Source organism: Mycteria americana, chromosome 5, assembly GCF_035582795.1.
Source record: "Mycteria americana isolate JAX WOST 10 ecotype Jacksonville Zoo and Gardens chromosome 5, USCA_MyAme_1.0, whole genome shotgun sequence".
Lineage (NCBI taxonomy): Eukaryota > Metazoa > Chordata > Aves > Ciconiiformes > Ciconiidae > Mycteria > Mycteria americana.
The window spans coordinates 2422955-2448450 of NC_134369.1; the positions used below are offsets into that span (position 1 = coordinate 2422955).

The following is a 25496-nucleotide window of genomic DNA, read 5'->3' on the forward strand; positions in this document are numbered from 1 at the left end:
GAGGAGAACCAGGTTGTAAAAGTGGTCTCCTCTGTGGATGGCTTGGGTCCTCGGCCTTTTCTGCTCTCTCCAAATCCTGTATCTGGTTCATGATGTAATTTTCCAGGCTGTGTCTTCACCTGGCATGTAACATTGACCACCAAGCCTCTGCCCTTTCCACCTAGCAAGTCATCGAGGACCAGCCATTTGGTATGTCGATCCCTTTCCCACCTTTCTTACCTCCTCAGTGCAGGACTTGGCATTTGCTCAGGCTGAACGACTTCAGGTTCTTGTCAGCCTGCCCATCTTTCTTGCCCTCCAGCATATCAACTGTTTGATACAATCAGCAAATCTATATAAAGGTGCATTTATCCCGTTTTCCCGGTCGGAAGCGAAGGCATTTAAATAGCCCTGGCACCAGCTTCAACACCTTTTGGAACGCAGCTTGTAACCAGCTACATTTTGAGCAAGCCAAGATGATGAGGTCTACAGGCTGCCCTCAACTATGTTCAAAATAATTTTGTCCTGTGCCTACGGCTGCACCGGCGGTATATTACAGCCTGTCATTTATTACGGTCTGGACAGCTGAAGATGCCAGGCAGCTGCCTGCTGCGGGGGCCCGAAGTTTCCTCCTCTGCCGTGCATTCCATCACCAAACCCCGCCGTACCTCCGGGCGCTGCAGCCTCGCAGCACGGCGGGGCTGCCCGGGACCCGCCCGCACCCGCTGCCGCCGCGGCCCCGCCGCCAGCTCGGCCCGCCGGCCATGGCGCCTCCCTCCAAGGGGCGGGCGCAAGGCGAGCGGGGCCCAATGGGCGTGGGGGAATGGAGGGGAGGCGGGGCCTGGGGGCGCGGGGAGCCAATGGGAGGCGGGGCAGCGGGCCGGTTTTCGAGAGGGAGGAGCGCGGAGCGGGGGCTCGGGCGGCGCTGGCGGGGAGGGTCCGGCCGGCGCGGAGCCGAGCCGAGCCGAACGAGTCGAACGAGTCGAACCGAGCCGGGCCGGGCCGGGCCGAGCCCAAACATGGAGGACCCGGAGCGCGGCCGGGCGCTGCGGCTCTTCACCTGGGAGGAGATCGGGCAGCGCAGCGGCCGGGGCCCGCCGCCGCAGGAGCGCTGGCTGGTGATCGAGAGGAAGGTGTACGACATCAGCCACTTCTGCCGGAGGCACCCGGGGGGCTCCCGGGTCATCAGCCACTACGCCGGGCAGGACGCCACGGTGAGCGGCGGCGGGGGGGGTCCGTCCCCGGCTCTCGCAGGGCGTCCCGGGGAGGGATGGAAGGGGGTGCTCGGGGCAGGGGGTCACTCGGGGCAGAAACACGGCGGCGGAGCCGGGGCGAGCGGCAGCCGGAGGGGCCAGGCGCTGCGCAGTGAAGAGACGGGGACTCGGGCGTGTTACGCGCGTGTAAGGTGTTCGCTCGGGTGCGCGAAGACCGATGCTGAATGCAGGCTCTTTCTGGGTCCCGGATGGCGGTTTTTACGAAGTAACTTTGTTGAAAGAATAGCTAAAATGTGGGCAAACAGGGCGTCCGCAACTGGCCATAAATCTGGGGAAAAACCCCAATGATTTCTGCACACGTGCAGTAAATAAGAATACTCTTTTTATACTAGAATACTATTCTAGTATAAAATACTATCTTATATAAGAATACTATCTTATATAAAAATTCTAGTATAAAATGCTATCTCTAGTATATCTCTATGAATCTAGTATATGAATCTAGATCTAGATTCTAGATCTATGAATCTAGTATAAAATGCTAGTATAGGATAGCATTTTTATACCTGGCTAGCCACAGGCCAGAACTGAGCAGAAACACCCAAGGTATTGGTAGTGACACTCGTGTGTGCCCAGGTAGACTTATTTTTTGCATGTATACGAACGCGTTCAGCCTCCTCGAACTTTAAAAACCCAGCATAATGTTTCCAAGAGATGGCACTAGTGCAAAATACTACTGAAAGTCGTATTTCAATCTTTTCTAAAAATAAAAAAACCCATACATGTCTGAATGCCAGTGACTTGCAAAGCAGAGTAAACGTTGTTTGAATTGGCAGCAGGATGTGGGGTAATTTTGTCAGTGTATTATTTCCTTCTTTCGTCGGCTTATGGCTTTCACGAAAGAAAATGCATTTCTCCGAATGTCAGTATTTAGACCCAAAGGCAGGTATGGGATGTTGAAGCTACCTCAGGAGTGGTTTTGATGGACTATGTTTCAGTCCAGTTTTGTCCCTGACCGGAAAGGATGGAACTTGAGATCTAATGCTTTCCTTAACTTCATCATATGCATATAACGTAAAGCCAAAGGTAATACGTGAATGTCCACATACTTCACGAGGTCAGGATGCACACGTGCATTTTGGAAGCCCCGTTGGCGTTGCGTGCTCAGAAGCGGGTCGGTCACGGTGGCCAGCACATAGGGCTGAGCGCAGTCAGATGGTCAGATTGCAGCCGGCTGCATTCTGTAGGCGTTATCGTCTGTGTCGCTGCTGGGTGCAACTGAACTGCTGACCGCTCGGGAACCCGAGCCAAGTAAATTCCAATTTTTCTAGTAGTTTTGTCCTGGAAATGAAAAGGATCAGGCTCCTCAAAACCAGAAAACAGTGGAAAGTAAAGAAAGAACACTCATTTGCTGAATGCCGCTAGAGTGTTCTGATTTCTAGAAGGTGCAATCAGCGGTCCCTTAACCTCCTGTTAGGATTGCACTGCCAGGTTTTACAGCCTCCACGGAAAGGATTGGTCTAAACGCGTGGTACCATCCTCCTCTGATCTGCCCACATACTCCTCCCTATTTTTTCTTCTCTTCCGATGAGAAAATGCAAATTAACATTCCCCTCTTCTCTTTCCCTCCTTTATTCACATAAGCCTGAGCAGAGAGGATGCTACATCTGAAGCACAACAGGGCTGACCCAGAGCTGCCAACATCAGCTGGTTTTTTTTAACCCCTTTCTTGACTAGAGATCTTTTAAAAGGATAATTTGTTTTAAAAGCATGCAAACGTGAGCTAGTAATTATAGTGCTGAACAGTGCATGGTGCAGGATGCTTCCTGATGCATCAGTGAGCAAATGCTGTCTCAGAAGAGAAAAAGCATCCTTAGGCTGAGGGAGATTGTAAAATATATGCTAATTTGGAGCCAGGGAGAGAAATATGCAAAAGGAGGTAAATGGGAGATCGTCAGTAGGAAGTAGGTGTCACAACGCCATGTGTGCTCAGGGGATTTGTAATCTAAATATAGTGATAGAATCTACAGTGATGTGGTTTTTTCACCTGGCTTCCTGGTTGTCATGGAGATTGACATTATATTTAAATGATAAAAATAACTGATTTCCCTAACAGGGATCTTTTGAATGGTAAAGAGGAAAAAAAAAATGGCCTTTTCATGGGACTCGCAGAAATGTGGAGGGGAACCAGGTGAGGACAGGAGGCAGGTAGCAAGAAAACAAAACTCTTCTAGGAAGATGTGGCAGGGTGGGCATTGGAGATTGCCAAGGAAGCATGTCTGGAACAACGTGGGGCTTTTGAGAGATTGGTGTGGGTCACCAGGAGCTGCCATCACCTGTCTGTGTCCTGCTTGTCCCATTATTTTTCCCAGTTCAGCTAGCTGATTCGGTTTTTGTGCCAACATCTTGCCCTTCTCCTTAGTCAGAGTTTCATTTCAGGATATGGGGCCTGAGGAAAAGTAAGATGGAAGCTAAAGACAAAATAGAGACAGAGGAGTATGTGGTGGAGATGATATATCTTGAGGTTCAACAGGATATGAAATTTTCAGATTCAGAAGTAAGAGAGGAGTGAGCCCATATTTCTTGGTGACCTGCACTTAACAGCATCCAGATGGAAAACGATACAGAGAATTCACCTTCAAATGATCGTTTATGGCGTGAAGAAAGCAGTAAGATTTGTGGCAGTAAAATCTGGTTCAGCCAGCTCAATTAGTTGGGTTGCTTTCTGCTGAGTCCAGGATATCATGAAATACATTTCTTTTGCTGCCACCTGAACGGTCATTTTTCTCATCCTGTTCCTATATCTGTATTTCAGGATCCTTTCATAGCATTTCATCTTGACAAGGCACTAGTGAGAAAGTACATGACCCCACTCTTAATTGGGGAACTGGCACCAGATCAACCCAGCTTTGAGCCCAGCAAGAACGTAAGTATCTTAAAAACTTGGTATTTGGGTGGAAATTGTGCTATTTAACATCTCTTACTGGCAGCCAGAATTCCCTGCACATAAAATGATTGTATCTCGTAGAATCACTGCATCGGTCTGAAGCTTCCCCTTGACTTCATGTCATTATTAGTAGTCTTAGTGGAGATTTGTCTCCAGGTGACCCTCAGCTTTTCCCCATTGCCACAGTAGCTCCTTGAGAGGGGAAACTGAGCTCCTCTTACAGTTCCTGAGGCATTTTCAGACCCGCAGATACTCTTGGGTCTTCCCACAGAAAAAGCTGGTAGAAGATTTCCGTGAACTCCGTGCAACCGTCGAGAAGATGGGGCTTCTCAACCCCAACCACACCTTTTTCATCCTGTATCTCTGTCACATCTTGGTGTTGGATGTTGCAGCCTGGCTCACCATCTGGTATTTTGGAGCATCTACAGTGCCTTTCCTCTTCTCTGCAGTGCTTCTAGGCACCGTCCAGGTAAGCAGCTAGGCAAAAAGAAGCCCCAGAAACACCAAAAGCCAGCTCTTTGAGACTTAGGTTCTCATTGCTATAAGCGCAGGAGAAATCTTATCTTCGTGGACTTCCCAAAATCCCGCTTCTCCCCGGGTTCCACCGAGGGGGCAAAATTACAGTGCCACAACATGCTGCTTTGGTAGAGCAGGCTTTGCCCTGCTTTTTCCTTCCCGTAGTCCGTCAAAGCCCTCCTTATTCCCAGCCTTCTTCATACAGTGAAAGCCATGCTGCGCTTCTGAGGTCCCTTGTGCCAGAACTCCAAGGCACTGTGCAGGGGCCAAGCCACCGCCTTCCCATGGGAACTTGCAGCGCGTTAGAGGAGAGGGCAGAGCAGCTCTCAAAGCCCCGGCTATTTCTCCTGTGGCCAGCTGATCCCTTTGGAATTACAAGTACTCGGAGGAGGCAGCGGCAAGCTGCTCCTTAAAGGAGACTTTGTTGCCGATTTCAGTGCAGTTTTGTAAGAGAATAAATGCTGTTTCTGAGCTCCGTGACTTTTTTTTTTTTTTTCATGATTTTTTTCCTTCCTCATGAAAACAAGTATCTGAGACTAAAAGTCGTTAGGCAAAGTCTGGACTGCACTGGTATATAGTACAAGAGAAGTGTTTGGCTTGGGTCTTAGTAGTGGAAATGCTCTCGCTATCCAAGGGTATGTTGCAAGGAGCATGGGAGCGGGAGAAGAGAAAGCCCTTTTCCGACGCAGAGAGTCCTGACTCTTCTTTTTCCCCAGCAGCAGTGTTTTCTTTTTTTTAATTCCAGGCCCAGGCTGGCTGGCTCCAGCATGATTTTGGACACCTTTCAGTCTTTAGCAAGTCCAGATGGAACCACTGGGTGCACAAGTTTGTGATCGGCCATCTGAAGGTGGGCATTCAGTGCTGAGAGGGACTGCTAGAGCCTTGCCCGGGATGCTCTGCAGTCAAAACCAGTCTCAGTATAAGAAGAAAGCAAATGCAAGGAACTACTGGGGAGGGAGGACTAAGGGCAGAAGATTTAACTTCTTTACAGCACTCTCTTCTCATCCCTTCCTGCAGGGAGCACCGGCCAGCTGGTGGAATCACCTCCACTTCCAACACCACGCTAAACCCAACTGCTTCCGAAAGGACCCCGATGTTAACATGCACCCCTTATTTTTTGCTTTGGGAAAAACGCTCTCTGTAGAGGTGAGACCTGGTGAAGGCTGGGAGGTTACAGCGTTAGGATTCAGATTTGGAAAGCTGCAGAGAGCTTGGAGACTAGTGACCAGTTGGTTTGGTCGATGAGCTGTCTCAGTATTTCAGAAATTTGGAGAAGCTGCAGCTTGGCATTAACGTCCTTTGAAAAACGAGAAGAAAAAAAGATCCTGACGCATCACTAGCTTCCATATACTTAATGTTGCAACTGGTTTTTTTATGTTTTTTTGCCCTAATACAACCTTGCCATGGGTTGAAATTTCCTAAATTTATGCTGAAGGTTTAAAAAAACCCACCAAAACTGCTTCTGTAAAACGAGAAGTATGGCCAGAAGATGGTTTGAGTTGACCTGCTATTTTATATAGCGCTACTTTGCCTTCCGCTAGTCCCTAATATACCTTAGTAATACTTCAATACGTCTGAGATTTTTATATTCTTAAAATTTCAATAGAAGTTATTTTTGCTATGTTTTAAAATAAGAATGCAGTATTTGTCACGATTACAAGTTCATATTTCAAAGATGAGAGACTTGCAGTTGTATGAAGATAAGATTGCCAAGTTGTTCTCTCTACCAAGATCAGCTTTGACTAATTGTAGTGTTTTGGGAAATGAAGCAGCGGATGACAAGCAAGGACTATCTGGAACTTTTACAATTACTGATCAAAGAAGCTAGTTCAGTGGTCTCAGTCTGACAGTGGCTGTCAGACCGGGTCCCATCTGGAGTCCAACTTTATTTCTGGTACAACTCTGAAATTAATTGAACGGCTTTAGCATTTGCCGGTCCCTTAAAAAAATAGTTACATAAATTCATAGTGTCACCTGGCTTAAATGCTCTGATTTGCTTTGAAATTAAGGGAGGGCCGCTATTCGGAATTGGTTTGTACATGTACAGGGATATAATGGAGTTCCAAGGAAGTCAGTGACGTGATCTGTTATGTTTATACAGTGAAAACTGAAAAATTAGCAGTCTTGGAGGGAGGATAATCTGTTCATCCCTGTTCCTGTGGACACAGTTTAATGTCTAGATGCTCCTTTCTCTGCTTTGGAGACTGATTGCAAGTAGGTGGGAGTTCTACACGCTGGCATCTTTATTAATAGTATCATAGGTTTTTCTTTTTTTTCCGAAGCTCTGTATTGGCAGCAAACTGTCCTCCTTGCCTCATGTGGTTTTTGGTTTAGGTGTTGTTAGGCAGCTGTGCCCTCTGCAGGGAAAGAGCTTCCAGTGCACTTTGCTGTCTGTGGTGCAAGGGACTACCCAGCCTCTTGTGCGCCCAAGGCAGGGGTGAAAACTTATCATAGCGGTCATAGACTGAAGTTCCAGGGGACGATGAAGCCAGTGGCATGGTGGACGCTGGCACGGTTTGATAGGACGTCTCTTTCAAAGGTTAGGAGGTATCTAAGTATGCATTTCTTTGAAAGCATAGGTAGGAGCGTACGCACAGATGTCTTCAGCTGTCTTCACGGCCTGAGTAATTTGCTTATTTTAACAGCTTGGTGTACAAAAGAAGAAATTCATGCCTTATAACCACCAGCACAAGTACTTCTTCATCAGTGAGTAACCCTACCCTGCTGCAGTTGTATGGACAGCATTCACTCAACCCCTTCCTTTTCCAGTCCATCTCACTGGGATGAAAGGGCACAGTTAATGTCTCTGCCATCTGTTTCTCCACTCTAGTCGGTCCCCCAGCTCTGGTCCCTCTTTACTTCCAGTGGTACATATTCTACTTTGTGGTCCAGCGGAAACAGTGGGTGGTAAGTCAGCTCTGCTTTGCCAATGGTGACTTCTCCTTGTTTTACGGATACATTTCAGTGCAAGAAGTTACTGGGAGGAATTCTGAGCTCTGTACCTCTGTGGCGAGGGGTGGGGGTATACGATCTGGGAAATAACGTTTGCTGGGGGAGAGAGGGTACCTTCCACGCGGCCCTTCTCCTCTGTAAAAGATCAGTTCACAGTTGGGTATCCAAAGATGTTCTCTGATGTTCTGGTTCGGTCCCGGGTGTGTGAGTGTCTGGAAGCATTCCTTCTTCTGCAGAGTTGATGTTCATACAGAACTTGTCCTTCAGGTAGCATGAGAGTCTAGTTTAAGGTAGAAGGGATCATTCTGACCACTCTTTTTTGTTTTCCCAACCCAATAGGGCACAGAAAAAGGGGAAAAGGAGGAGAAATCGGAGAGGTTGGAGGAGGATTCAGTGTGCCTCCATTTTGCAAAATGATATATTAAAAATCAAGTAGCTTTCAGGTAGCCAAAAAGTGAATCCTCACAGTTCAGTGTGAAGCAGAATAGGGGATGTGTAGTAGACTTTCAGAGTTGTTAGGAAGATAGTTTGTTAGGGGAAAATCTAGGACTTTGAGGAACAGCATGTTTTTTAGAGACTTTAGGAAAAAATGCAGAAAAAAGATGTCTTTTCTCTGAGATGTGGGGGTTAGAGACAAGGCATCTTGCTGTTTTATTCTTGCCTGGGAGGTGGGACAGTCAGGAGAAAATGAACATGAAGGAAATAAGAGTTTGCAAGAAATGTGAAGAAGAACAAAAAAGGATGAGGTGGAGGTAAACCAGAGCTCTTTATTCTTTTAATTGGCTAGGGTTTTGGTTTTCTCACTTCTTGCTTTCTCTTTAGATCCAGAGGAAAATGTGATGCTTTAGAGCGTATCCTCTCTAGGGTTTGCTCTGTGCTGGGCTCATGACACCAGGGTAATTCCCGAGCACAGGAACGGCTGGGGGGTGGCTCTGTGTCAGACTGCTTTGTGCTGGGGCCGGGGACAAAAAATCTGTCAGTAGAAGATATTATGGAAGGTTTTAAAGGGAGTGCCACATAGAGCGGATAGTAAATTCAAAAGCCAGTAATTCTTCCTCTTAATGAAGTTTTATCTGTTCCCTATACTACAGGACCTGGCCTGGATGCTGACCTTCTACATCCGATTCTTTCTCACCTACTTGCCCTTGCTGGGGGTGAAGGGTATCCTGGGGCTTCATCTGTTAGTCAGGTATCATTCAACTTCAATTCCTCCATTTTCTTTACCCAGTTCCTGTCGATCCTTCTTGTCTGCTTTTCTTCAGCCTCCTGCTTATCTTTCTCATCGGCTCCCTGTTCTTCTGTCTCCTTATGCCTTTTCAGCAAGACAGGGGTTGTTGTCTGTCAGGCGTGTGTCTTTAGAAGGTGGAAAGTGTCTGTGTAGAAGGTGTGTGTAGGTCTGATCTGCTGACCAGACGTTTGGGGTTCCTGGTGTTCATTTTACCAAGCAACGACTAGCTTGTACGTGCACAAGTGTTCTGTACTGACTCGTTATGGCATAGGTGTGAGATCAGTAATGGTTTTGTGTGTGTTCGTATGCCCAGGTTTATAGAGAGTAACTGGTTTGTCTGGATTACACAAATGAATCACATCCCGATGCACATCGATTATGATAAGAATGTGGACTGGTTCTCTACCCAGGTAAGACCTTCTTTCCAGAGACCTGTGACTTCAAAGGTGAGAAGTTATATTTCTGGGTACGTAATGCCCAAGAGAGCTGGTCACAGAAGTGATGGGAACTGTGAGAGGAAAAGGTAAGCAGCTGGTCCTCACCGTGTGAAGTGAGCGGTTAGTGCAAAGAAAGAAGGTGCAGAAGTAGGATGGAGGCTTCAAATGCTGAGCACGGATGCAAGGAGAATAATAAGAGATGCTACAGTGCTCTTCAGATAGAGAGCTTTCTGCGCACGAAGGATGCAGATCTCTCTTGTGTGCTCTGTCTTATTTTAGTTCTGAAGCCATTACACAGTTTTTTAAGTGAGGGAGGTGAAAGGCATGGTTGCTACGGCTTATCTCACTGGGGAAGTCAAGTCTGTTCTCCTAAATTATGTCCCTAACAATCGTATATCACAGCACGGCCGTCTCGTGTGGACTGGAGATAGCCCTTGAAGTTGCTGTATTCAGCCAGAAGGCATGTGATGATAAGGAACTTGTACCTGCTTACTGTTGTGTTTGGCACACGTGAGAGAAGGGGCATTCCTAAAACACCACTTAAATGTTACTGTTTTTTCTCTCAGCTCCAGGCAACCTGTAATGTTCAACAGTCCTTATTCAATGACTGGTTTAGTGGACACCTGAACTTCCAAATCGAGCACCAGTGAGTTGAAGCATGGGTCGGGGATGTGGGGGAATTTCAAGGAGTGCTAGTTACACTAGGTCTGAAGAGCCTACGAGGTCCCTGTCTCTCTATCAGCTAGTACAAGAACAAAAGATAATGTGAGTAAGTTGTGCTCTTTATATGGGGATGGAATGGGAACTCCAAGAAACTTTTTGGAGCACCGGTGGGCACCAACACCACTTCACATATGAGCAGCATGGCACAGGAGTGAGAATTACCAGCCTCCTGGTTAGTACAGATACTGACTGAAGTGACATGAGAGGGACCACTACAGAGCACTAATGGTTCTGGGCACAAGGGGAGGTTGAGGCACTCCCAGGCTTAGGCACAGAAGAGGGGCAGGAATTCTGTGGGGTGATGATGGATGCCGTTGAATCACCATATTCTTTTTCCACAGCCTTTTTCCTACAATGCCTCGACACAACTACTGGAAGGTGGCCCCTTTGGTGAAGTCCCTGTGTGCCAAACACGGTATTGAGTACCAGTGCAAGCCATTGCTCACTGCCTTTGCAGACATAGTGCAGTATGTATCAACCCGCTGCATTCCCTAAGGGAAAGGTTTTTCCAATATTATGGAGTGAACAAGCGAGGGATGTGGGAAGGGGAGGGGCAGCCAGTTCGGATCACAGAAGTTCTGTGAATAGCTGCAGATAGTATAGATGACTATGAAAGGGTTTGGAAAGCTTCAGCCATGGCGCTGGTTTCAGAAGCAGCAGACAGAAGGCGTCAGTAGGAATGACCTAATGGAGAGCTCCTTTTCTTCAGCTCTGAAGAGTCAGAGGTCAGTAGGATGCCAGGTCTGGTGCCTCTGTCTCCCAAGTATGTCCCAGGGAAAGAGGTGTTTTCATAGAGATGAGTTTGAACTGTCATTCATTCCTTCTTTTTTCTTCCTTTCTTCCCCTCCTTGCCCCCAGATATTTCTTATTTCATTGAAAATCATGTGGCTCTCTTCTGCCATGCTTGCTCCTTTTGTTTTCATTTTAATTGTTTGCTTTAGCCTTCCAGTCTTTGAGGTAGCCCCAGTGGTTTGGTTCTTCTTCATCTTTCCAAGGAGCTGTAGTCTACATTGCCTTGCCTCTGAAGATCTCTGAGCAACCTGATCGAGTTGAAGATGTCCCTGCTCATTGCAGGGGGGTTGGACTAGATGACCTTTAAAGGTCCCTTCCAACCCAATCTATGATTCTGTGATCTCCTTTGCTTAATCTATAGATGGGAATTCTTCCCACAAGGCTCTGTTCGCTGGATGCTGTATTTCATTACCTTGTTTCTAAGGAAATCTGGTTCTCTCTTGGCAGCTCTTTGAAAGATTCGGGGGAGCTCTGGCTTGATGCCTATCTACATAAATAAGCAGCAGTGGACCCTTACAGAGGAATTCCCCACCCTTGTTGCCTCCTGTGGTGGTCACCATGAAGATACTGCACAGAGGAGAGAGAGCTGCCTAAGCCAGAGGTGGGGAGATGGCGCAGCTTAATTCCATTGATGAATGTGATTAATGTGATTTTTTTAAAAGAGGTGTTCTTAATTCGTCTCGTGCTTCTTTCATTCCTCTTTTCTGGTGCTGAGTAATGGGGAAAAGCTGACTGGAGGAGGTTCTGTTCCAGCAAGCTGGAGGCAGCTTTGGGACTGGGAACAGATTCCTTTCTATCTGCTGATACTTTGTTTGCTGAGTATATAGGAGGGGAGTCTCTTATCTAACATAGGCTTTTGTGAGGTGGCTCTCATTATGAATGTAGTAAGAACGTTGAGACAGTATGAAATCAAAGAACACGGGAGTTAGTGAAATGTGGAAGCAATAAGGAACTGTGTAGGTACAGTATTTTCAAATGCCTATATGTAATTAACAGTGGCAATAGAAGTGCCCAAACTAAGGGGCAGCGGGGGGCACGTGAGAGCCCAAACCAATTTGTATGCATATGGGTGAGGTGGAGAAGGTGCAGGCAACAGTTCTGTTGGAATAAGCATGCGGAGAAAGGTCTAATTGGAGTCCTAAATTGAGGCAGAGAAACAGGAAAGTGGGGGTTATTCCCCAAGCGTGTAGATGTGAGAGCTCAGCATGCTATATCCTGTGGGAATGCTGCCCTCCACATCTCTTCTATGGTGAAGGCCTCTGGGTTTTTTGCCCATTTGTAACCTCTCATGGAGTCTCTGCAAGTGGCTTCCCCAGTGCCATACTTCTGAGTGTTACTGAACCCCTTACTGAAAGTCAAAGGGACGGAAGTACGGCACGTCCGTACTCGGGATCCCTGCAAGGGTGACTAAAGGAAGCAAAAGGGTAATCAGTCTGTGGTCACCTGAAACTTTGCTCTTTTTTGAACCTCTGAACTGATGAGTGATTTGTTAAGCGGAGAGAACTCATGACTTCTGGCCCACGGAGCACGAGGTGTTCCTGCCTGAGCTGCAGACAAATTTAATGAAGTTGTAAAAGTGTTAGGGGTTGGGGTACTGTTTAAATGCATTTAACTTTTCCATCGGCAGAAGTCAGCAGGCTGCATACCCGTAGGCACACATCAGCCAATACATTGCTGGTCTTTCTCTATTGGATGATGTGCCTTCAAAACACACCCCGAGAGGGGAGAGGGCATGTACTGTGTGATTTATTGGAATACCAGTCAGCCTTACTGCATTTCCTGGCGTCTTTTCATTTACTACACCAACGCTACAGATGCCAAACCAGGATATAGCACCTGGCATAGCACTAATGAAGACGGCTCCATCACCCTAGTACCTCGGTGATAGGTGGCTTAGTCTCCAGAAGGGATGGGTTGATTTTGAGGAAGATACGGTGCTTTTTCTGATCAACATCCAAAAAGAGGATGGCTTGTGAGGGAATGGAAGAAATGCATCTTCCCAGGCCAAGAGCGTTGTTAAGCACAGAATAAAATTGTAATGGAAATAATAAAATAATCATTAAATCATTGATACTTGTTGGTAAAGACCATAAAGAAAATGGGCCTTAGTTACTCTTTTACCTTGTTTTTTCCTGCTCGGTTTCTTTCCCTCTTATTATTAGAACTGTTGCTGGAGGAAAGTCTAGTAATAAAATTCCTTGTCTTACCAATTATTGCTGTCATCAGAGTAACATATGTCTATGCAAGAGTCTGCGCTCTCTAAAATATGGAACCAAGGCCTGTCCATAACTGTCCTAAAACTCAGCATTTGTATTTTGGAGGAAGGGAATCAGCTTGTGTGAAGTATGCAGTATAAACAATTAACCAAAATTAATCCTACCAAAACAAAACCATGCACCAGTTCTTCCTCCAGAATGAGGAGGAAAGGAAAAAAAAAGATCTACCCCTGACTTCTGGAAGTTGCATTACTTTATATGTAGGAAGGTACACGTTTGATGAAATCAAGAGCTGTTCTGTAAGGACTTAAATTCAACAGGCAATCAGCCCTTAGATGGAACTTCAGTGGCATTGCCAAAAGTTCCCCCTGACCTTGGAGTGTTGACCCTAAACCACAAAGGGCCAGAAGTCTTCCTATGCTAGTCAGGAGAGCTATTTACCATCTCGGCTCCGTAAGGAGCTCCAATCCCCAGGATAGGCTCTTCATATGCATGGAGAAAGCTGGACAAGTGGGGAGCTGCCTAAGCTAGGCAAGAGAGAACACTGAAGGCAAGGAAGTCTTCAAAAATCCTCTAGAGACATTCCATCTCCCTAACTCAAGTTTCACGACTTTGAATTTTGTCCATTGGATAAAACCACACAGACTGCCTGGTAGCAAGAATGCTTCCATCTCACGTTTTGGCCCTAATTGCCAGGTGTGAGATTAAAGTTCACTCCTCTCTTTCTGTGGCCCGGGGAACCTTTAATTCGGACATGCAAGTAGAATGGTTTCAACAGGCAAGAAAGGTACTCTTCCTCTTGTCAGGGCAGGTTTTCAATCATCTCCGATAAAAGAGGGAACAGCCTAAGCTTCTCTGGTTGCTGGATACTAGTGCTCTAGTCATGAAGATACTATAAAAGTGCAAGTACTTCCAACGTGTTTTGAAGGAAGACAGCTAGACTTCAGCTCAGTTCATGAAGCTGTGAAAGTACTTACCAGATGGACTGTGGCAAATGAGGTAAGTAGAAGAAATGCTGCTTGTAGGTCAAGTGGGTCATAAGTCTTCAGCAATGTTGAAGTGCTTGGTTTTGCCCAGCAAGTGGCTTCTTTTTGAATGTCCAGAGTCAGAACATTCATTACCTGCATGTTTAATTTTGAAAACTCAAATACAGTTTTTGAAGGCAGGGCATTTACACCCAAGGTGAAGCCTGTTAGTCTTCAGCCTTTCCATGGGATTTGGATGTTGGGAGAGCATATAGTCCCCAAAGACATTCAAAGGAGAACAAATTCATCAGGCATGTGCACGGGGTCTTAAAAATAAATTTGAGCTACCCCCTGGGCTAGGATGCTCTAGGAGTTAACAGTTTTGAAGAGCATAATGTGTCTAAGTTCCACTCTAGTGCCTAAGACTTTGGAGGCTCTTGTGTTTTCTCTGCCGCAATAAAAGAGGAAACATCCACAATACAATTGCCTGACTAACCAGGAAAAATGACACGTATGAACTGATTGACAGTCCTAAAGGGTAAGACTGGAAGGAGACCTGAATCAACATAAGCAGATCTGCGTATGCTGAGTTCGCTAGAAGTTCTCCAGGCGTACGACAGCTCAAGAGGAGAAATAAGCTGTATGACAACTTCTTTGGTTTCTGTGATTACTCTGGGCTGTTCATAGTCCACACTGGCAGATTACCCTGAGACTTCTAATATTGAAATTTTACAACAATATTCGAATGCAAGTCCAAAACCCCTTTTAGGTTCTCTGGACGTGCATTGAGATACACCTTTTTTGAGCAACACCGGCCCCAAATTTGCCATTTAGTGGAAGCCCTTTGGCTTCACAGTTCAGCCTTAAAACATGGAACCTGAACATTATGAAATAGCCACAGGGTGGCAGTCGGGCATCAGAAGGGAAGGAGGACAGCCACCTCCCTGGGAACTGAAGCATGAGTGTTTAAATACTCCGGTCTTGCTATTATCCTACTTTTCTGTTCATTTAAAGGAAGTAAATATGAAATGAATGCACAGCTCAAAGCAACTTTTGGCTGATGTAAGAATGGAACTCCTAAAACTCACTAACCAAAGTATTATATCCCCATCTCACCCTCCGTAATAGGTAAGACTGGGTTAAAATAACCTTTGCCTGTAAGCAGGAATAGCTCGTTGGGCTTTTTTGCTTTTGGGCCTTTATTTTAGTTCAGCCTAAACACTAGGAAATGAAAGGTATGCTAAATATCTAGTACAGATGTAATAAACATAAAAATTCCTTCTCTCTGAAGATCTCTGCGGTGGATCAGATCATGAGGTAGGCGAGACTCATTAATCTTCTGCTGCGGGTAACTGTTCAAAGCCGAGTGACCACTACGATGGTAGTTCTGAAGTTTTGTGTGTTGCCTTCACGTACCCTGCACTTCCACGCTCTTTTTCTGCCACCGTTGTGGCAGGTTAGGCAGTGAAGTATTTGACTCACATGGTGTAAGGAGAGATTTAATGAAGAGGATCATTGTTAAACCCCCCACCGGCACTGTAGCAAAGCTTATTTAGGGGGTGAAGGCAGAGCATTCACACCCAAGGTGAAGCCTATTAGTCTTCAGCCTTTCCATGGGATTTGGATGTTGGGAGAGGATATAGTCCCCAAAGACATTCGAAGGAGAACAAATTCATCAGGCATGTGCATGGGGTCTTAAAAACTGCAGTCTGAGGTTCATAAGGCTTTGAAGATTATCCAGTTAAGTGGAGTATCATTGGTCAAAGAGGTGGCTCCAGCCCAGAATAAATTACTTTTTTCAAATCAGGGAGGACCATTTTCAGCAATGGAGTAGCTGGAATTATAAAAAATGTTAGGGTGATGTTAAAACAGTTAAGGGTGATGGGGCAACTGGAAGAGGAAAATGCTGTAGTTTTCCCTTTCCCAGCACCCACTCATTTTGACTTGTTCATGATCTGGATTTGCAATCCTTGCCCACCCCATGTGTGTTTCCTTCCATTATCCTGAATTCCTGAAGAGGTGAACTGTGGTGTTTATGGAATTTTCTCCATCTTTAGAAAAGAAGGAGAAATGAAGACAATTGTAGATCCATACAGGATAGATAATGGATGCAGCTGAGCTGCTCAGAAACAGGATTATGTGTTGCTTCCCAAGATAGGTTCTTTTATAAGGAATATAAAGGGATTTCTTAATAGGTCAGGTGTAGAAGACTAATGTATTAATGCAACACTAGTCATGGGTGGGGAAAGAGAGAGGATTACATTACACTGGAAGAGAGTTCACTGGCATGAATGTAGTTTCAGTGCGATTTACATCTGCTACAGAGACTAATATTAAGTGTTCAGAAAATGGTGAGGAATTTCTACGAAGAAAATTTTGAAACGGCAATAAAAAATAATGCACCGATGAGTGCTCGTATGAAAGGCTGCTGCTGATGGTGTCCTTCAGGCAAAATAGTTTGCTTCTGCAAGAAAGAAGCAGCAGTTTTGTAGAGCTGGAGGATCAAATGGCACAATGCTTTTTTTTCAGGAAAATTAGCTTATAAATATACCACAATAAATAAAATATCGTCTAACAGTGCAATTTGAATCACTGGAATGCTTGTCTAAGAACAAACGAGTCTTTAGAACACCAAGTTTACATGTGTCTGACACCTCCAGGAGATGTTGTAGGAATATGGTGCAGACATACTCGGTCATGGTGAAAATTGCCCTCCCATTTTGGTTGCTGGAGGCTTTGTTTCACAGGTTCTGAAATACAACGGTAGCAAATGCGTGATGCTTGCCAGTCAGCAACAAAGTCTTTCAGGTCCTGTTGAGATGGGAAAACTGGAAAATGTCTCGCATGTTGAATGCAAAACCACATTTGATCCCCAGAGGCAAAGAAAGATGAAGTGGAATCACTAATACAGAGGAAGCTGTTAGGCCATTTCCAAAGGTCTGACTGATCCATAGTAGTCTACCTTGTCTTTGATCACAAGAACTACCTTGGCTTTTTGATTTTTGCAGCTAATCATTTGGCCTCTTGCCAGTTTGGTGATTTTTTAAAATATATGTATATACACATTTGTTATTTATTTTTTTGGAGGGGCGGTCCTGCATGCTTACAAAGAGTGCGCGGGCAATTCAGTTTTCTAGAACAAATTAAGCTTCCTTGCTTGTTTGCAAGTAGATTTCTTCACTGAGTCATCCACCCTAAGAAACCTCGTCTCTCTGCATCCTCTGAACCATGGTCACCATGTCTTGAATGACAGCTTATTGCTGTTAATGCATAAAAAGGAGGTCGAACATTTGTGCCATTAAAAATAGAAAGAAAAGTGCTTCACACAGTTCTAGTTGGTTTTAAGTAGATTTGTAACTTGTGCAGTGCTCAAAAACCTACCTGATAGCCGAGCATGTGAGCAGAAGCACATAGCCTGATGCTTCCCCTGTAAAAACAGGAGGCTCTTAGCAAAATATTTTTTGTGATGCCATTTTTGTGATGGAAGGACCATTTTGGAACTCCTTTCTGGGTCTGCTAGGAGCTGGGTTTCTTACTGTTTCGCCTCTACTGCCAAGCCTGTCCTTTTTCCCATCTCCTTCTTCCCCTTCTACTAAGGCTTTGGAGGGTGGAGGTGGCATCACGTAAGGCTAATCTAGCAGCTTCTGGGAACATTGTGAAAGTTGTTCTATGCTTAGGTTAGGATTAATCTCTTCAAAGTTATAACTATCTAAAAAATGAAGCATTTTGGCTCCCTCTGCAGCCATTGGAGGTAAAGGGGGCCGTTCCAGATACTCTTCTAATTAAAAATCTAAGAGAAATACAGTGAATTGCCTCTGGAGATGCTTGCTGCTCCTCAGGCTCTATAGGAAGAACACACACGACTAGTTCAGATTAGATGCCTCACTTCGTATTAAACTGCTAAGTTTAGATGACCATTACTGTCAGAACTCAGTTCTCTGGGAAGAAGATGGTTTTCACTGATATGTTTCTTGGTGTATAAGAGGTGTTGCTGACTCCTACAGCTACTGAAGGTGATCTCTGGACATCCCAAATATGTCCTGTATGGATGCCAAAGGCAGTGTCTTTCTGGGCAGACAACAGGGCCTCAGCACCTCTGAATCATAGAATTGTTCAGGTTAAAAAGGACATCATGTATTTATACATCATATATCATATCAGGGTCACATAGTCCGACCTCATGCTCAAAACAGTGTAAATACTGAATTCAGGCAAGGTTGCTCTGGGCTTTGTTCAGTTGGGTCCTGAAAACCTGCAGGGGCAGAGATCCCGTGGGCTTTCTGGGCAATGTCTTCCAAAGCTTAATTATCTTTGTAGAGAAAACTTTTGTCAGCACGTCCCTTGTTTCATTTTATTACCTGCTGCTTTCCTCACACTGGCTCAAGCTGCAGGAAAGGGAGCAAGATTTTGCCCTCGGTGACAGACACAGGCTCTGGTAAAAAGCACACGGAGGTAAATGAAGTGACCCTGCCTACTTGGAGTGTTCTCATGCAGAATCTTGTCTGCAAGGCTCATTACTGAAATACAAAGTTCTGCTTCTCCTAAAAGATAGAATAGGAAGAACAAACCCATTCCAATGGGTATCTTAAACTCAATTCGAGGAGAACCAGCCACTGCTGAGAAATTTAATCCATTTTGCTTTTCTGGCCCTTCCTAATTATCTCTGAGATTATTAGGAGAACAGAACAGAAAAAGACATGGAAGACATTGTACGTTGTCTGTTGCACATGAGCTCCCAGCTGAATGATGCTTTCTGAAACACCTAAAAAAAGACTCGTATGTACAAAGGCTAAAAAGGGACAGGAATAGAGAAGCGTTCCTACGTTCTACATGGATATGTCTGCTATCAGGATATTTTATTCAGGTGTGGTGTCTGCAATACAAAAACACAGTTGAAGAGCTAAAGAGGATATAGGGCAGAGGTGCAGGAAGAACTAAAGCCTTAGGAAAGTTCCTTATTGTAGGAGAATAAAATTGTCGGAGCTCCCTGAACCCAATAAAAGAAGAGGCAGTGACTTGATCATAAAATGAGAAATTTTATAGCAGAGAGTACTTCAATCTGTCAGTGATAAAGAAATACTCGGTAGCTGAAATGTGAATCAATGCCAGTTCAAGCTATAGAGAAGGTGCAAATTCTTAGTACCAAGGTTAATTAGCCAAATGTTCAATATAGTCGGAGCAGTGATAGATTGTCCACTAAGGGAAATACCAAAATTCCAGAATAACTTAATTTTCTAGAAGATGATTCCTTGTAAACTGTAGCTGTTGTTTGCTTCGACTCAGAAAGAGATCAGGGCAGTCCTGTGGGCAGTATTATCATAATCAGGTCACCTCCTACATAATAGACCTTTTGTGCTTCTATGAGCACAATGAGTGCTTCTAAAACAATCATTTAGATACATAGCCAGACAGAATGATAGCTTCTTCTGGCAAGAAAAGATGCAAATGTCCTAACAAGTGAGCCTGAATTCCTTTCCAGGATCATCTCACAATCAGTTATGAAAAGGGAACAAGATGAAGTAAGAAATGCTGGATGTTGCCCAAGTAAAAGAAGAGGCAAATGAAGGTGCTGCCAATGGGCTTGGGTTATGTCTTGGTCATTTTGAGGTTCTCTTTATTCCCTCTTCTCCCCTCATCCAAGAGGAAGGTCGGAAACACGTGACTTCATTTGAAACTAGAAAGCTACAAATATTTCTGTGTTGAGCAAATATTCCAAAGTTACTGAAATAGAGGAATAAGTAAGGGGAAAAGGCCTGCTGGAGTCTAATTCAGATTCCAGAACAGACATTCTGAGTAGCTGGTTCATGTTATGGTCTATGTCTTATAGACAACTTGAAGAAAACTTTCCTTCTGAGAGAACAACAACATCACTTTAACAAAGACAGTCACCACCCATAACTGCTGTGAGGCAGAACATGTCAAGGCAGGGACTGACTGGGTTAGATTCCTAACCTTTGTGTCATCAGATGCAAGACTAGAGGCAGAACATGTGGAAATTTTTTTCTGAAAATAAAAAAGAGAGAATTTGCAAAATTGCCGAAGTCATACCAGAGCAATAGGACTCATCAGGATTCTCTTCTGTCTTAGTTTGTTCAAGATTTTTGTACTGGAGGAACTGAAGCCATGGGGTACTCCAGCCTGTTGTACCTGTCAATGAAGAACTTGTCAGAGGGAACCAGGATGATGTCTGGCCCAGGAGTAGAAGGAGTTGGGACTTCCTGTAATATGGGAGGAAAGCAGGATTGCCTTGGCAATGCCTCAGTCCTCAAAGGCTATCTTAGGGGGCTAAAATTCTTACTTACGTTTTTGAAGCATGAATAAGACTCATGCTGGCTCAGACCATTTGCTGTAGAATTAACCATACTTGGGAAGTTGACTACCTGGCAGATGGATGTTCTAGTCTCAGAGTTAAAATGGGATCTAGCATGATGCCTTCTTGATTAAAACAGATAGCGGCTGAACTTCTTGTCATAAGACAGACCTACACATTGCATATATGAATCTAAAAAGCCACACACCTACTCCATGCTGCCTCAAATTTTAGAGTAGCGATGAAGCTTTCGTTTCTCCAGTGTTAAAGAGGTCTGTGCAGTCATGTTTATTGAACGTGGCATGCTCCCCCAGGAGACTACATGCTTTATGGGAAATGTGGATGGACAAAGTGGAAATAGATTGACATTGGACAGACCCTGCTCCTGCAAAAGGGAGCACCTGATGGTCTGAAGCATGGTCACTAGATGGCCTAGACAATGCCTGTCCAATAATACATCTGATTGCCCACGTATGAAAGCTCCTGATACTCATTCTAGGAGGAAGTGTCACACAGAGGTAGGGTGCCATATGGTTTTCAAAATTTAAAGAGAATTTCACCATAGTTGTTGGAGACATGCCCAGAACTATAATCAATTTGACATTGCCTAAAAACTATCTCAACAGAGAAAAGCTATAGTCAACAAGAACTCAGGAACAAACACAAAGAACTCTAGAAATTGGACAGGAATGGGGTGGAACTTCCATGTATTAACTCCAAACTGGAGAGTTACAAGGTTGCTTACAAGGATTGTAGGTATTTGCCTGATGCTTGAACATTTTTCTGCTGCTTGACCACTTTCCTTTATCAACCAGACATTCATGTACAGATCTGGAGTATCCTTTGTCCCTTGAAATGAGCCACTATCAAGACTAGCTTGATGCTGAAGACCTGTGAGGCCATGCAGGGATCAGATGAAAGCACTCTGTATTGGCAATTCCTTCTCTGAAATATTCTTGTACTTTTAACAAAGAACGGCATATGTTCTTGTTCTTGGAACCAAACTCCAGCTGGAGTCTTCTTGCAGGCAACTCTTGACCTGTGCTGAGCTATATGTCAGCCCTCTTAGGCACATAAACCCACCGCTCACCTGCATCTGAAAGCACTTCTGCGTGCTTCCCTTGTTTTCAGAGAGGTGCAGCCCATTTCCCTCATTAGACAATGATAGTTCTTTCTTACAAAAAAAATTAAAAGTAAACCAAATGCAACAGAAAAATACCAAGCAGTTCATACTGCTGCAGTCTAGGGTCCCTGGGTCCTGAACATGCTAGACCTCTGCCCTTGCACGTTTGCCATGTACCATGGCGTATCTAGAAATGGGTCCAGAACTCATTCCATTTTTGTCTGAAGTGGTAGAGTAGCTTGTGGCTAAAAGTTATGATCTCCCACCAGAGATAAAAGAACTGGCAGTTAGGAGTATATGTGCACCCTCATCAGAGCTACATGCCCCAGCATTAGCTACACTGGTCTTGAGCCTGTGCTGCTTTTATTTAAGGGCAAAGTTTGAAAAATGAAAGGAACTCATCATTACAGTCAGCTAGAGTAAGGAGCTCTGACATGAGTATGGAGGAGTCTTAGAGTATAAAAACTTTATGGGACTTAGGTCCCTATCAAGGAGGGGAGAAACAAACTCAGGAGAGCATTTTGGGTTGATAAGGAACTATCTCTGAGGCAGATTAGGAATGCAAAGAATAGGGAAAAGGTCATGGAAGTGCAAGTAGGAATTGCTGAGGTGTCAAAGAAAATTAAACTTTGCAAAAGGAATAAAAGCAAGTAGCAAAAGCTTCTTCAGCCATATAAATGAAAAATCCGTCTGACCTCCTTGTGGAGAGGGTAGGATGTAGAAGTTTAAGGCTGATGCACATCTCTGAGTCAAAATGCATATGTTGCCCTGCTAAGAATATACACCGCGATATGTGTCTGAGGAAGGACGGTGTAGGAGGCAGGTGGTGAAGGCCAGACAATTGAATTATGGTCGAATAGTGCAGGAGGCAAGTTGTTGCAGGATCGCTGCCTCGTATGTTGCAGAAGTTGGAAGGTGGCCCGAGACCCACAGGAAGGACAGAAGGAACAAGGTACTCTGCGTGTAGGCTGTGGAACCACTGTGGGTGTTTTAATCCTTGCTTATGCCATGTTGTTCCTAATTGGTGTTGCACAAGTCAGCTATTAAAAAAACTTTCAAGCATGGTCACCTTTCATAGAGTTTTTCTTTTGTGGATGCACAATTTCAGGTAGCCGGAGCATTCAGAAGTGTGTCTGTAGTCACTGGGTGCTCTGCACTGAACACAGAAAATGCTATAAAAATGCTGCCTAGTCTGAAAAAAACAACCCCAAATATATGACAGTGGGAAAACAAAATGGGTTTGTTACAGGCATTTAACAATTTTATCTTGAATCATGCTGTGCCTTATTTCTTCTTTGTAACAATATATAATGCTACCCGTGTGCTTGAGAGACGGGCTTTTTAACAGCTGTTAAATTTAGAATTTATAATTTTACATAATCTGAATTTAGATCGTAAAGCCACAGAAGAACCCCTGGGGTTCTGACTTCCATGAAGTTGGAGGATGTGAAGGGTATATTTCGTAGGAATTGCGGGTTCAATGAGATACACAAACCAGAAAAGTACATGGTGCTTGTTGAAGAGATTAATATCGGCCCTGTTTAAAAAGAATTTGGGGAGTGTAATTGCAGGTGATGTGTGTATGAGAAGGTCACATCAGGATTGCAATAGCAACTCGTGTCAAGTTTTACAGCTCCATTGTGCAGCATTGCAGCATCTTCTGCATAGGGGTTTTAGTAACTTACTCAGAAGTACAAAAACTTTATATAATATAGTTCAATGTCTTCATGCAACCTATTGTTCCGTGGGGAGTTTTAGATGAGAAGGTTCACAGTGCTTATTATAGAACCTAATTTTACACCTCATTATAATTAACGTGGCATCCATCTTGGTTTTTTATTGTTTACAACAACAAAATGCCACCCAAAGCTAGAAGTGAAAGCAAAGTTTGCCACCACCCGAATGGGAGTATTTCACAGGTGTTGTTTTCTCTTTTGCAAAGGATATAAAGATTGCTTTCACAGAGGAAAAAAAACCCCATGTGCTAGCTTACTACTGATATCTGGATTATGGAATGAAACAAAGTTAATCAAGACTTTGAATATCTGAGCAAACTAAACCCCTCAAGGCAGTGAAGAGAAGAGGGCCTCCATTGCAAACTTGACGCTGTGCCCTACAAAGAAAAGCTTGGTTTTGCTTTTGGTTTCTCTTCCCATTTCTGAAAGTACGTGATGTTCCTGAAAAGCAGCCCCATCTGAGATACAGGGTGGTGTCTCATTAATTCAGAATATACTAAAAAAAGGAAAACCCGGTCCTTTTCTCCACCTGACTGATACTGTGTCTTTTAATGTTCTTATCAAGAAAGTAATTACTGGATTTGTTTTTTCCTCCAACGCATTTCTTCAAAACAAAATTCTACAGTCTGCAAAAGTTATTGTCTCTTGAAAAGATCGAGGAGATGTTTCAGAATGTAGCCTTGTCCTGAATTATGGATTCCCAATTCAGTTTTGTGCCAGAGAGAAAACAATTTTAACGATTTCAGTTTCCTTGCTGTGTTTGGAAAGAGACGTGTCATAGTCACAGAAGAAAGTCTTGAATGAGGGTCCATGAAATCCGTGAAGGCACACAAGCTCTGCCTACAGGAGTGGGAGCAGACAGACGCAGGTCAGGTCCCTGCCAGAGGTCAGAGTCACTTTAGGGCAGAGCATCCCCGAGCCCTCCACAAAGGCCAGGTGCTGTTCCAGCACGGCTTCAGACCAGCCAGGGCAGGGCAGAGGGACTCTGGTCTCCCTGCATAGGTAAGTGCAGCTGTAATTGTAGATGCTTGCCTCCAAGGTCATGCTTCTCAAACTCTCCGTACTGTTGACATCTCACCCTGGAGACATGTACAACTCATAGCTGTCTGTCTTATATCTAATTTCTCCTTCTGGGTGAGACTGTACAGCTTGTCAAGTAGGCGTTCTTCATCCATTCTTGCCCAGGAGCCTCACTTGGTAGGTATCCTCACAGCACGTGTGACAGGCTCCATGCAGAATTTAGTTTTCATAGAAAAGGTGGTCAAAAGAACCATAGGTGGCATCCTGTATGACAAAATTACTCAGAACTTAGAGGACTTCTCTGGAACAAGAGATTTTCTTAGAAACGAGATGCTTCAGTGTGTCTTAGTACTAGATTCTTTTCTGGACTACTCTGTGCCAGTTTATCTCTGGTGGATTAAGTGTAAATGGCAAACATTTACATGATACTGCATAAAAATGTTGGTGCAATAACTACCGGTTCAGCAGTCACGTACTGGCTTTCTGGAAATCCGGAAAACTATGTCAAGTGCCTGTGCAAGGAGACTCTTAGTCACAAAAGCGGCGATGTGGAATAGCTCTCTGCACGTGTACTAGCTCCCAGGTGCATACGACATAGATTTTTGGCAGGTGTGTGGGTAGTTGTTGCAGAACACCGAGTATGGTGCAAATTCACTTTAACTGATTGCTCAATAGTTTCTCTGGGTGAGCATGACTGTGGTGGTTTTCACTGTCTGTCTGGGCTTTTCCATGCAACTCTGAAATTTGTTTGGCAACCTGGATAATATAGACAGAGACAGCTTCTGCTTTCTGATTGGGAAAGGACTTGTTTGAGGCTTTTTAATATAATGTAATATCGATAGGCATTACAGGACCCTCTGGATGGGATCTGATGCTAAATAAATTCAGACATAAAATACTATGCACACTGTTAATATGGAGGACAATTATCTTAGAGTCCCCAAACTTAATTCGTCTAAGTAACAGCGGTGGTTTGGTGGATATTGGCACCTGCAGTGTGTGTTAGCTGTGAAAGTCATGATTACTGACTGTGTGTGTGTAGGCAGAGACATCCTCTATTTGTTCACTCCAATCTGTTCCTGGCTCTGTATTCTCCAGCTCCTTGTAGACCAGAATCGAAACCCACATTTTTATCTACTTCTTTTCAGGTAGCTGCTACATTTACAAGTCTGACTATAAGACAATGGGAAGGGGTTTTTTGTACTTTCAACCAGCTGTGGAGTCACCTGAAATTTTTTGCATGTATATAAAAAAACCACATATGCAGAAATGTGCAACAACTATTGCATATTTATTACCACCACCTCAAGTACTGAACACAATTTATGGAAGACTCTG

General features: G+C 44.4%; 1 protein-coding gene across 1 annotated transcript; it reads left to right on the forward strand.

Annotated features, from left to right (window-relative positions):
• The first annotated feature begins 940 nt into the window (after nt 1–940).
• On the forward strand, nt 941–12857 carry LOC142410064 (acyl-CoA (8-3)-desaturase-like). Its single transcript, XM_075501948.1, has 12 exons — nt 941–1193; nt 4009–4119; nt 4412–4609; nt 5402–5503; nt 5674–5802; nt 7302–7362; nt 7487–7563; nt 8700–8797; nt 9150–9246; nt 9840–9919; nt 10338–10463; nt 11236–12857. Exons 1-12 carry the CDS (start codon nt 999–1001, stop codon nt 11285–11287), a joined length of 1326 nt encoding a protein of 441 aa, XP_075358063.1. The 5' UTR covers nt 941–998; the 3' UTR covers nt 11288–12857.
• The last annotated feature ends 12639 nt before the right edge of the window (nt 12858–25496 follow it).